General features: G+C 32.8%; 2 protein-coding genes across 2 annotated transcripts; one reads left to right on the forward strand and one right to left on the reverse strand.

Moving 5' to 3' along the window:
• Positions 1 to 598: 598 nt before the first annotated feature.
• Positions 599 to 7,703, reverse strand: LOC137806159 (Transducin/WD40 repeat-like superfamily protein). Its single transcript, XM_090300002.1, is given in 14 exon segments — positions 599 to 869; positions 871 to 1,124; positions 1,682 to 1,739; positions 2,048 to 2,103; positions 2,414 to 2,503; positions 2,935 to 3,088; positions 3,523 to 3,630; positions 3,760 to 3,823; positions 4,705 to 4,884; positions 6,174 to 6,310; positions 6,419 to 6,448; positions 6,705 to 6,877; positions 6,880 to 7,073; positions 7,565 to 7,703. Coding segments are annotated over 13 exon segments (1,446 nt in total). The 5' UTR covers positions 6,983 to 7,073; positions 7,565 to 7,703; the 3' UTR covers positions 599 to 830.
• Positions 7,704 to 9,134: 1,431 nt separating this feature from the next.
• Positions 9,135 to 13,179, forward strand: MEE49 (Ribosomal RNA processing Brix domain protein). Its single transcript, XM_068606125.1, has 11 exons — positions 9,135 to 9,487; positions 9,575 to 9,655; positions 9,988 to 10,083; positions 10,259 to 10,342; positions 10,441 to 10,510; positions 10,649 to 10,731; positions 11,404 to 11,483; positions 11,723 to 11,821; positions 11,918 to 12,026; positions 12,701 to 12,790; positions 12,907 to 13,179. Exons 1-11 carry the CDS (start codon positions 9,245 to 9,247, stop codon positions 12,943 to 12,945), a joined length of 1,074 nt encoding a protein of 357 aa, XP_068462226.1. The 5' UTR covers positions 9,135 to 9,244; the 3' UTR covers positions 12,946 to 13,179.
• The last annotated feature ends 139 nt before the right edge of the window (positions 13,180 to 13,318 follow it).

Genomic DNA, 13,318 nt, shown 5'->3' on the forward strand with positions numbered 1-13,318 from the left:
TTTAAGGAATAAGTTACGGCATCCTATAATAATAAAAAAAGACAAATGACATTTATTAAACAATATAAATAACATAGATGTTTATTTAAAAAACAAAGGAATTGTGGCATCACTAGGGATGGCTAAGGTTAGTGTTACACATAAATTTAATCGTTTAGTATGAGGCTAATTCTCTTTACTCCAGATCAATTCAAATATGCACCCATATTTTTTTTAAAACACCAAATTGCTCATCACATTTTCCAGAATTTTCGTATCCAAAATGGGAAAAAAACTTCTAAATCTTAGCATCCGGAAGACATTCCTCTGTCCAAATAAGATTGTGGATGATTATATCCAGAAGGCACATTTTAGTTTCACATTTTCCAGAATTTTCATATCCAAAATGGGAAAAAAGCTTCCAGATCTTAGCATTCGGAAGACATTCCTGTGTCCAAACAAGATTGTGGATGATTATATCCAGATGGCACATTTTAGTTTCGGATTTGTATATCCGGAACTGCACTATTTGTGTTGCAAATATCGATATCCGGAAGATTAAGGATAAAATAGACATTTTATGTGAGCGGAGAATTAGCCTTAGTATGAACTGATAAAATAGATAATTTGTTTTGCAATGATATTCCAAACAAAAAAATGTCATAACATTATAAGTTTACAAGCAATACTTCAAATCATTTAAAGTATGCAAAAAAATCCCTCAATACGATTTTGAAATGTGTATGCATAAAATTGATCTCATTAACTAAAATAGTATATACAAAGTAACCTCCAATTCCATGGAAAAAGTAACAAAAAGCTCAGAAGAAAAGAATACTCAAACCTTTGCATCACATTGAACTTAGTCCATCCAAATCACAACCCTGGAATTCAGCTATTATTTTTCTTCTTCAATGTTGACTTCCTTCGCTCATCTCTTGTTGCAATCTTCTCACTTCCATCTTTTCCTTCGGATTTCTTGCGCTCTTTTTTACTATGTTTAGATTTTTTCTTTCTTTCACCACCATCTTCAACATGCTCATTGTTTCTGGAAGATTTTTTTCTTTTTGAAGGCAACACTTCAACTTCCTCGTCAAGCATTATCTCTGTCTGAGTTTTTCCCTTGGATGGTACCGAATCCACTCCTGATGATATATTTGTTTACAAAAAAATTAGAGGCAGATCAACTTGAAATATGGGACCATAATCACTGAATTCGTCATGGTAAAAAACATATAAACGTTAAGAAACAACAGGGTCCACAACTCAAGCCTTTTGGTAACATTCTTGGGAAGGAATATGATATCCAACAGTAAATATAAACACTATATATTTACTAATTAGAAATTTAAAAGCATAATTACCATTTTAAGCTTCTTTCATATGCTACAACAGTAATGGAGTTTTCAGACAGTGACATTGTTTCTGATATTCAACAATAAATCCACTTCACTCCCTATTACCAGATTATACAGGATTCTCTTATCAAGTATACCCCTAATCAATGTTTATTTCAGACCCAACAAGTTTTTGCTATTCACCAAACTAATGCTAAGGTGTGTGTGTGTGTGTGATACTACTGAGTGGACTGCTCCAGGCATAAAGAACCAGTGCAACTAAGAACTTCAATGTCTTTCTTTTATGTTTCTTTCAATGAAGATCTTCTATTCTAACACTATTGAAAAAGAAGAAGAAAACTAACCTTTAACATCAAATTTGGAGTCAAAAAGCACGTGCATAATATGTTGCTTCAGGAAAATCTGCAACCCATAAGAAAGTATATAAATGATTATGACTACATGAATAAAGAACTACTTAAAAGAACTGACTGATCAAAAGGAAATACAAAACAGTCCTTATCAGAATATATATGTTTAAGCTTAAAACATGTTAATGGACTTTAGTTTATAGGTTTCATAACAAGGTCACGTTATATTCCAATAAATAGTTTAGAAATTATAATGGACACATATCAATATATCCATTTTAGTTTCCAGACCTACACATCCAAATAACAAAAACTATAGAGCATGCTGCCAGGGACAAAGAAATATGGTATAAAACCTACAGCAGAAAGAAGCTGTCTTGTTTTTGTATCCCAAAGGCGTAAATAGCTGTCCAGTCCTGAAATGAAAGATCATGAAACTGAATTGGTAACAGAAACTTAATATATCAGACCAAGAAATAATGAATCACTTTTCTTCCAGAGAAAAGGTGATCTAGCAGCTACACGCCCTATACTTTTTGGATAAGCTTCAGGAGCCATCGTACTAAAGGTAGATAGTATAGCATAAGATATAAATTTGTTTCGCAAAACTAAAACAACTTTAGAAACAAGTAAACAAATTTTAGGGATCCAAAGACTGCACCAGATAAGATTTCTCATAATTAAAAGAAAATGTAACATTAAGGGAAAGTACAAAGCAGCCCTCACCACATGATGCTATAATAGGTAGCTCAGGGTGCCTGACTATGGATCTGATGCTTCCGGAGCATTTTCCAGAAAAACCTCCCAGCATTTTTCCTGCAATAACAGTCATAAAAAAGCAGTCAACAAAAAAGACAGCAACAATAATAGGCATGCCTTTTTTGAGTAATTAAGGTCAGTTCCATGCAACAAAACATGTCTGTAGATGAAATATTGACATCTAAATCCTTATTAATTATTTAACCTGTAGATTTTCATCTCCTATTGCCTCTAGCAATCAGGCTACCCTCCATCAAATCTACTCTCCTTAACAAGGCTTATTATACATGTTTTTATACACATGCCCGGATCAACAGGGCAAGTTTCTGCCACTTTTCTAGAATATCCCAAGACAACAAAAAGTAAGATAAAAGACATTCTTAACAAACTGAAGTTAAGTTAATCCAGTTGCACCATTTGACAACCAGAAGTCTAAATAGTAGTAAATAGTGTCCAAAATATATGACAAATTTCTCATTGTGGGATACCTGTGCGTATATCAAAAGAAGCCATGTCACCAGACCCATTCCCTACATAGACTGAATGGCCATCTATATCAGCGGCCAGCGCTTTAATTGGTGTCTCACGAAAATCAACTGATAGAACAGGCCTCCTCTGAGCAGATATGTCATAAAGGCGAACCTATTCAAAAGACTGACGTTGTTAATAGAGTAATGAGAAAACATTTAATGAGGCTGCTGGAGGGAAAATAATAACAGAAACTAAGAATTTATCCCTTTCTGAATTGAAAAAGTCATGAAAAAGGAAAATTTGCAGTTTATTATAGTATTACACATAATATTTGTTAATAAAATTGGAAAGATCACACATGACTTAAAGTTCATGTGCTTGGCTATAAGATTTAGAAAAAAGAAAAGGTTTCACACAAAATATCGTGTCCATTTTTCCATCATTCGAGCTTAGAGCACCTTATTGATCTTTCTCAGTAGTATCTAGCACACCTTTTTCAAGGATATCAAAGAGGATTATTCCATGCATTATTAGATTATTATATTTAGAAAATAAATTTCTTCATTTATTTTAGAATTTGAGACAAATCCACTAATCAATTTTACCTGATGACTGTTGGTGCCAGCAACAAATTTTCGATGGTCGTCATTCATAAGAAACGTGGCAGATGTGAACCAAGTAGGTGTAAATATACCAAGGTTATCCTTAGGTGGCTGCATAGGTTAAAAGAATTTGTAAAATCAAGCACTAAAAATACTGTGCACAAGTATAAGATAAACTGTAGGAAGATAAGTTAACAATTAATAACAAAGACGAAAAGTAGGGCTGAAGTAATGACTCACAGATTTGGAATTCCAGATCTTAGTGAGGTTGTTAATATCCCAAATATTAATTTCGACACCTTTCCTACAGACAAAGTACTTGTTCATTATTCTCAGCTCAATATGTAGAGATAAAAGTTCTGTTTTGGTGACAACTTGTTTAGATTCTCAAGGATTATGGTAACAGGTACCCATTTGCATGTCATCTAATTAATGCTTCTGCAGTAAGGTTGAGTATTTCTTTAAGGTTCTCACTTTATGAGCCTTCCATAATAAAAGGTGCTATTGAAGACTTCCTCAAACTTGTAAAAATTCAATTCCATATAAATTTGGGTAAGCGGATGCTTGCAGTTCTTAATGGCACTTGAAATTAGTGTCCACAAACAAGCAAAGGTGAAGAAGTCATCTTTCAGGCCCAAGTTTATACATGGCCTATAAATTGCACCAAGCAAAAGTAAACAGCAGGGATAGCAGAAGCCACATAAGTCTTTATTTCCGAAAATTACAAAATTCAGAAGCACCAAACTCCAAAGGCAATGACTATTTGATTTCACTATTTGGTTGAGTCAAGCGTCATCTATTATGAGGAATTTGCTCAGAATTTATTACATGAAGTAGGTTTGCTTATAAAGCTGCATATTTATTCTGGGGTTTGTGCAGTACGTAGAAGAGGATGATATTTTTTGAAAAAGACATTTCTTTGACAATCACTATTTTAGGGGACTGCCTATGTCTGATCTTCAAAGAAGAACAATTCGTTATTTGAATATCCTTTCATCTTTTCAGTTCGCATTTTTTCACCATACCTGGTGACTTGCCTTGTATTTAGTTCATCTCTTTTATATTCACAATCAATATGTTTCATTATCAAAGTTGAATGAATAATTTATTCTAACTGTTTAATACTCATTTGTATTCAACTTAACTTTTAAACTTATTTACCACAGTTATGAAAAATAAACTCACCCTCCAAATAAAGCAAAGTTCTCTTGTCCGTCCACCTTGCAACACGAGATGTTCCCACCAGAGCATACATTCCATGTTTTTGGAGAGTCAGTACGGGAAGATTCTGTAGATGAATCAGCAAGTTCAACGGACCTTATGCTAGCATTTCCTTTGGTTGTGCATGTAAGTAGAGTACAACACCTAAACAATCACCACATCCAAAAGATTTAGGAAGTACACACACAAAATCAAGTTGCTGATACAAAGCCACACACACAAAATAACCCATACATACATCAGAGCATAATGCAAGCAATTAATGCATTTCAAACATGAAAGACCAAGTGAATTTACATACAGACTAAAGATTTACTTTTATTTATGGAAATACTAATAGATAAAGGTTAAGAATGTAGACATTAGCACAAAGAAAGTCACAATGGATTGGATCCCCTCCAACTCTATCAAGTATACAGGGTAAACAATTAAGTCTTCCCAAGGAGTTCTGATGCCTGAAATCCAAACCCAAAACTAATTGAACAACTAACCAATGCCTTCAGTGTTATGGTAGATACCCATTACTTTGTTACATAAATAGTTAGAAAATTGCCCGTTAGAGAAACAAGTCATGTTGCTTAAGAGGGGGAAATCTCAGTCATTTGTGAGATCCTTGAAGCCTTTGGGGACTGGGAGAAGCAGACTTTCAAAGTTATTCAGGTTAGACACAGAATTCAGGGGACAATTTCTTATTTTCTTCAAATATAAATACGAAGTTCCTATCACATTTTCTTGCTCTGCTTGTAGCAACCTAACCAATTAACTGAACAGTTGTACCAGCAAAGGCTATATACCCTTAACTAACAAGGCCTGACTAACAGGGGCAGGCCTGTTGATTCCAAGGTAATCTCTTTAGAGATCAGAAAGCTAAATGCTTAAACTTTCAGTATTTGTCTTGATAATCTAATCATGAAATCATCTAAAAGTATCCAAACTATATAAATGAATAGATAAACATCATGCCAATCCTCCTCCTCCTATAAAGGATTCATAAAGCATTTGTCAAGGTGCAAAACCAAAAGACAAAAAGAACTTTTCAAAGTTCACTTATATGATTTGCCTTTACACTAGTACACTGGTCTCATCTGCCCCCCTCCCCTTTTTCTCCTCCTAAACCTCAAGCATCAGTACTGTTCCAAAACCCACAATAGAAAGATTAATAACCCTAATATTCTAACACCTATTGGATTATATGTGACATCTAAGCCCACAGAAATCTAAACAAATCACAGAAATCTAAGATATGCCCTGTTATATTTACACAATCACATCAGACATTGCAAAAACAATTCAATTATTCATACAGGAATTGCCCTTTTGTCATTGTTCTTCGAGACTACTCCAAAATTGAGCACAGAATTTGATATGTACATTACGGACAAGAATAAAAGACAAATTTAAACTAAACTGTCAAGCAATAATTATTTCTATACCCGGATGCTATTTCTGATTTTTGTTTTCCAAATAAATGCAAACCAACAATGTTATTCTCTTCGGAGCAAATATGTAGACCACTGGCATCCGAAATTGTGGCCTGAATGTCTCCATTCACAGGGCTCAAAACTTCAATCTGTAGAATGAATATGAAGCGTTAAGTACTAAATGTTTAATAGCTAACCTTGAAAATAAAACCTTTTCCAGAACAAACAACAGAACTATAGACCTTGAAACAACTTACCTCGTTGTTTTTCCTTGCTACAGCTAATAACTGCAATACCAGAAATGACAGGGAAAAAATGAGAATTGTATTTCTTATGGTTAAACTAAAAGGAAATCTCCTAACAAACAGATAGAAGACCAATAATGTTATATGGTAGTCGGGTAGTGAATGAATCTTAGTGTACATTTCTCGATATTCATCTAGATTAGACAAAAGACATGGCACGGACCTAAATATGTACTCAAAAGAATAAACATGCTCAGAACAGAAAAAAAGAAAAGGAAAACTTTTTGTCAATACATACAGGTTGAGAGTTGCGATCAATCATTGAAACAGCCATCACACATTTGGATGATTCAGGGTCGCCCCATCTCTCTACCACCTGGGGAATTCCCCGTTGCTTATCACGGGCTTCCACAACTAAGAACACAAGCCAAACCCAGAGAGATAAGAAAAAGAAAGTCACACACTCAGAAAAGGGCATTCAAAAAAGGCATCACCTTTGATGAGACCAAGTGCGTCAAATGCTAAAGCACGCAGAGGAGGGCAACCGGAACACTCCAAAGTGGTTGTCCGAGGCATCTTTCACAGTCAAGGGAAGTAAAGTAAAGACGAAAACAGCAACGCTGAAGGGAGCTTAAGCTTACTTAGATAACAGCAATACCTGCAGATCCTACTGAAAAGACAGATTAAGTATCAACTACAATTATGTGAATATCGATTCAAAATAAAAGATACAGAGTTTTGGGCTCATGCTTTGGAAAGTGTGAACTCCCACTACAAAAGGGTTATCAAAGACCCAAAAGTATCTTCTAAAGTCCAGAAAAACCATCCATTGACTAGACTAAACATCAAAAACAAAAACAATGTTCAATTAACCTGGTGATACTTAACTAAAAGAATAAAACTACAGTTGATGTGATAGGAAAACATATTTTAGCTGAAGAACGGTTAGGCAAACCATACATGACTATTGATAAGAAAAAGGATTAATATAACAAACCAGTTATGCACATACAATAGAGAGTCTCAAACACAGCAAATGGAAAAAGTAAAATAAAAACGAAATCAATAGTTACATAGCAACAACAGAGCGAAATGGGCAACCACAGAGGGAAGATGAAATAACGAAGAAATCATAGAAAATCATATACATATACATACTTGAGATTAAGAAGCAATGATAGGATTTGGAAGGAAGCAAAGATTGAGAAGGAGAAAAGGAGAGAAAGAGAAGGAGAAAAGTAGAAAGTGGGTGTAGGGTTTATTTAGGGTAGAAGGAGGAACATAACAAACACCACAGTACTACAAATACGAGGCGCGAGGACAAAAACTAATCACTTATGTTACACCATTAATCATTAATTTCAGGATTTGTCTTTTAAAATTTTATTTTATTTTTTAAATTTCATTCAACTAATTTTTTTTCTTAAAAGAATAATGAATTTATATTATATATATATATATTTAAATTTGGTTCAAATATTATATAAAATTCGTAATTTTATTTTCTAAATTTTCTTTCACAGTTTAATTTTTAAGTCTTTGATTTTATAAGGGTTTAAGGTTTAGACATATGATAGATGATTAAAAAAATATGATATTAACTTTCTAAGTTAATAGAATTTTTTAAAAAATATATATATATATAATAAGTATTTAATTTTTTTAATATATTTTTTTATGTATTTTTAGGTATATTTTGATATTGTAACACCTCATTCTAACTTAACTGTATACCTTCATCAAGCATTTTCTCAAATTATATATATAAATATTCAGTTATAATATACTCAATAAAATGTTTACATAATTAATATATTTTTAAAAATATACAGAGAGATATTTATAAAATAAATATATATTAAGAAAAAGCTTGATGAAGGTATATAGTTAAGTTAGAATGAGGTGTTACAATATCAAAATATACCTAAAAATACATAAAAATAAATAAAAAATCTAAATACTTAATTGTATTTTTTTTGTGTTTAAAAAATTCTATAACTTGGAGTCGTGTTTTTTTAATCATATATCATATGCGTAAAAAGTATTAAAGTATCAAAATCAAAAGACTTAAAAACTATAAGATACTTCTTTTAAATGGTATATCTATGTCGGACACACGTATCGGTGTCGACACTAGTAGAACATTTATCGGTGAATTGTTCAATTCAAAAAATATTTGTTGGATTTTTGAAAATTTTAGCACAGTTTTAACACAAATTTAAAATGTATAAATACAATAATCTTTTAAAAAACTCAAATTTATTGTATAAATTTTTATTATGATTATAAAAATAAAGAACAAATTCTTTTGAACCAGTCATGGAAAATATTTTTCTGCTCCCAAAAGAATCTGAAACATACTTTTACACATAAATATTTATTTTCAATTTATATAATTCAAAATTATATAATGTATAGATATGTATCCATGTGTCCTACATTTTAGAGATTATACATATCTTTGTATCCATGTTGTGGAAGTATATATGTTACATAGCTTAAAAACTAAACTATGAAAGAAAATTTAGAAACTAAAATTAAGAATTTTATAAAATGTTTGAACCAAATTTAAATGTATAATAGAAATTCATTATTCTTTTAAGCTAAGAAAAATCAGTTGAATCAAATTTAAAAAATAAAATAAAATTTTAAAAGACAAATCCTCAAATTAATGATTAATGGTGTTCCTTCCAATATTCATAAGGGTATTTTTGAGATTTTCAGAATTCTGGAACAAGAGAAGAAATTAGGGGGTGCAGTTACCACTATTTTTTCATATAAACCCTAGACATAACCCCCACCTTCCCCTTTCTCTGCTCCGAAAACCCTAACGTTCCAATGGGGGGAAAGAGGAGGAAGAACGACGATTCAGATGTTGAAGATTCAGATTCAGCGTCCTCCAAGAGAAAGAAGACGCTAACGACGGAGAAGAAGGATCAATTGCGTCCTTCCATGATAAAGAACAAGGAAAAGAGATCGGAGTTGCACGCCAAATTGAAGCATCAGAAGAAGCTCGATAAGCGCGCCAAGGCCAAGTCTCGTGACGCTGCTATCAAGAGAGCTCTCGAGCTCGGTGAAGAGGTGCTTTGTTAATTCTCCATCTCTCTTTTTTGTTGTTGCTGTGTTCGATACGTATCAGTGACGATAAGGTTCTCCGTGTTTCTGCAGCTTCCGGAGAAGAAGGTCCCTCGCACAATCGAGAACACTAGGGAATTTGATGAGACAGTTTGCAAGCCCGACGACGAAGAGGTTTTGAATTTTGTGCTTTGTGATTGAGAAATTTGTGTTACGGGATTTTTAATCTGATATATTAGACTAGATTGGATTGGAATAGAGTTTTTCGTGCTAAATGATAGTTCTACTTTTACTGAGAATCACGGATGAGCTAACTAGTTGCGCCAATATAAGTTGAAACAGATCAATCTGTGTTTGCAAATGGAGTAAGGTTGTTTTTGGGTGGTTATCTTGTTTTTGACGAGGGGCTGGTGTTTACTATTTTGAATTTAATTTGCACGCAGTGCTGATGTTGTTCAAAATTCAAGCATTATTTGTTTTGACTAATGAATAATATTTGTTTGCAGTTGTTTGCTGGAAATGAAGCTGATGAATTCAGTTCAATCTTGCATCAGCAACAAACTCCTAAGATACTGATCACCACTTGCCGCTTCCATTCTACAGTATGTTTGTAATATCTGTCTAGTTGTTTTTGAAGTAATAATAACTCTTTGTTTTACTCAGTCATTTTTTTTGTATTTTAGGTTCACTCTTTTTAGGAGTAGAATATAGTCAAAGAAATAATTTCATCTTAATTGTATAACTTTTCTGACTTTTGGCTGGGACATGACTTTGCAGAGGGGACCTGCGTTTATATCGGAATTGCTGTCTGTTATACCAAATGCTCATTACTTTAAGAGAGGAACATATGATCTAAAAAAGGTGCTCGGTTTTGGACTTTCTTTTCCTAATGTAGGGTGAAAGCATAGGACATTAAAACATGTTTGAGAGCTTTTTCGAATTTCATTTTTTAATCACAGATTGTAGAATATGCAAAGAATAAGGACTTCACTTCTATTATAGTTGTTCACACAAATCGTAGGGAACCGGGTAAGTTGATTCAATCCATACAGATTTATACATTCAACTATTGTATTGTATTTTTAGATATGTAACATGTTGATGTCTTTTTCCCTTAGATTTCTGGGCACATGGCCCTACATAATTCTTTGCTTCCATTTGTTGCAGATGCTCTTTTAATAATTGGTGTACCTAATGGGCCCACTGCTCATTTCAAGCTGTCGAAGCTTGTTTTGCGCAAGGATATCAAGGTATGCAATAATCTGCTTATTTTTAATCGAGGTAGATAGATAAGTGAAAAAAAAGTCTCTTGAAATCTTGATTGAGGGAGAATAATTCGGGTTGGGACTTGCCAAGTGTACAGGTGCATAACAATTAAAGTTACCTTTCGTCTATTATTTTTTGCTCAGTGGTCACCTATGATTCATCAATACTTCAATTTGTGTCACGTTATCTGATACTTTTACTCTAGGATACTTTACCGATACTTATTGATGAAGTCAGTATCCAATCTATAAACAACTAATACTTTTATGATGACAATAATTTATAATTTTTTTATTTTGACAATGTCTAATAAATGTGATTTTAATTTGGTTTTGCACAATTGCAATCATATAGTTATCATGTTTTAAGAATTCTTGTACATTTTCAATATGTATGTCACTTATCGTATCCTGTTATTTTCAAGATAAACATATCACCGTATCAGATACGCATAGTATCCGTGCATCATAGTGGTCGCTATAAAAAAAAAACAAATTCTTAAAGTGATCTTGCAATTTGTTATTTATTATTCATTATGTATCAGCAGTAGAGATTGATACAATTTTATTTTTGTAATTTGATTAAACATGCCACTTTTTGTTAACGAAAATAAATGATTTAAATTTTTATTGCATGCATTTTGTGCCCCCTTGCAGAGTCATGGAACTCCGACTAGTCACAAGCCTGAGCTTGTACTGAATAACTTCACAACACGTCTAGGGTCTCGAATTGGAAGGTGATTATTTTCTTTCATTGTATATTTCATCTGTAATGTTTTTCTTAAATGATTTTGCTTTATTCAAATGTCAGATTGAAATGCTTTTATTTACTTCCTGTTTGTTACTTGTATATAAATATTATGCAAATAGCCAAAATGGAATCTAAAGATTTCTTCCCTATTTTGCTAATAGAATTTTCCATCAACAATTATCTCCTCTGTTTCCAATTTGAATATAATAATGATTTGTGTACTAGGTTGATACAGTCACTTTTTCCTCAAGATCCAGAATTTAAAGGTCGACGAGTAGTCACCTTCCACAATCAGAGAGATTTTGTTTTCTTCCGGCATCACCGGTATATATCTGTTAAATATACAATATTGGCATTTGCTTGAAAATATTAGTAATTTTCATTTTTCTGACATTGTGCTTCGTTCAACCATACCTAAAGGTACATTTTTGAAAACAAAGTAGTCAAAAAAGCCGAGTCGAAAGGTAAAAAGGACAAAGATGACAAGAGCGATAATGTTCCTGAACAGAAAACAATTGCTCGTCTTCAGGTTGGTGTTGGGCTTTTATTTTCCTTTTAGTTTCCACCTGTTAAAAACTCAATAGCTGTTGGTTACTGTATTACATATAGTTATTATGCTCATCATTACTTTCCTTGTTTGTCAAACTAAGTGGTATAGTATGTGAAGTGAGTTTCAGTCAATATTAGATAATAGGAACTGGCTGTTCAGATTATTGACTTCTGTGATTTAAAGTGATATTGATCAGAATGTATAGAGGAGAGATTGTGCAGATTAAGTAATTTGTTTATTCCAGTTGTTCATTATTTAATCTTTGTTTAGATGTAATATGGCAGACTAAAAGTTAATCATGAATGTGATTATGGCAGACTAAAAGTTCTCTCCACGAAAAGATATGGATGCTTAGAAAGTCTTGTAGAGATTTTGCAACTTTGTGTTACCAATATCAGATGACATCTATTTTATAATTCAATCTGTATCAGGAAAGATTGGTTGCCAATTTTATTTATGTATTGTGAGACTAAGCATGTCACTTTTTGTAAAGAAAAATAAATGATTTAAATTTTTACCGCATGCTTTACCTTCACAACGTCCAATTTTTATGATATTTTCAAGTATTTAAATTATTGATTTGTTCAAGTTTTTTATATTTGTTGTTTCATATTAATAATGGTATTCAAACTTGGTTCTTCACTTAAACGCAGGAATGTGGCCCTCGTTTCACATTGAAGTTGATTAGCCTGCAGAATGGAACATTTGACACAAAGGGTGGGGAATATGAGTGGGTTCACAAGGTAATTGTTTGCTAACCAATTCCCTGTTTTCAATTCTTCGCCTGACCTTTGGAAGCATTTAATTCTTACCTACTCTCTGTTATTTTGCTTTCTTTCTGTCTCTTTTTCTCTTTTAGCCGGAAATGGACACAAGCCGAAGAAGGTTTTTCTTATGATTTGTTTCGGAGCGTGCATTTTGGACATCATTTTTGCTGAAATAGGTTTTATCTTGCGTCAACTCGTTTTTAGTTAACTATGGTGTATCATTTATTTTATTTTATCTGGGGACAAATCCCATCAGCTCTGTATACCAGTGATCAATTTTGAGCTTAACATGTATTATTGGTTGGAAAAGAGATAACAAATTTGCAGGTTTTTTGTATAAGGCAATATATAATTTGTTAACCTGAGATGGAATGATTCTATAGCTGTCTCTTTCTGTGTTGGTATTATCAGTTGGGTATGCTGAGGTTATTGAAGTCACTGAATTGATTCTAAGTGGCGATGGGTGTACCATTAGCATTACCTGCCCTCTCTTGATTGCTGCTC

This window comes from Phaseolus vulgaris, chromosome 3, assembly GCF_051622355.1.
Source record: "Phaseolus vulgaris cultivar YP4 chromosome 3, ASM5162235v1, whole genome shotgun sequence".
NCBI classification, from domain to species: domain Eukaryota; kingdom Viridiplantae; phylum Streptophyta; class Magnoliopsida; order Fabales; family Fabaceae; genus Phaseolus; species Phaseolus vulgaris.

Bases quoted from the DNA above. Each gene is read 5' to 3' on its own strand.
- MEE49 (XM_068606125.1), top strand. From the start codon at position 9,245: ATGGGGGGAAAGAGGAGGAAGAACGACGATTCAGATGTTGAAGATTCA. The intron at 10,732-11,403 runs GTATGCAATAAT...GCCCCCTTGCAG, and splicing joins TTTTGCGCAAGGATATCAAG to AGTCATGGAACTCCGACTAG. The intron at 12,791-12,906 runs GTAATTGTTTGC...TTTCTCTTTTAG, and splicing joins AATATGAGTGGGTTCACAAG to CCGGAAATGGACACAAGCCG.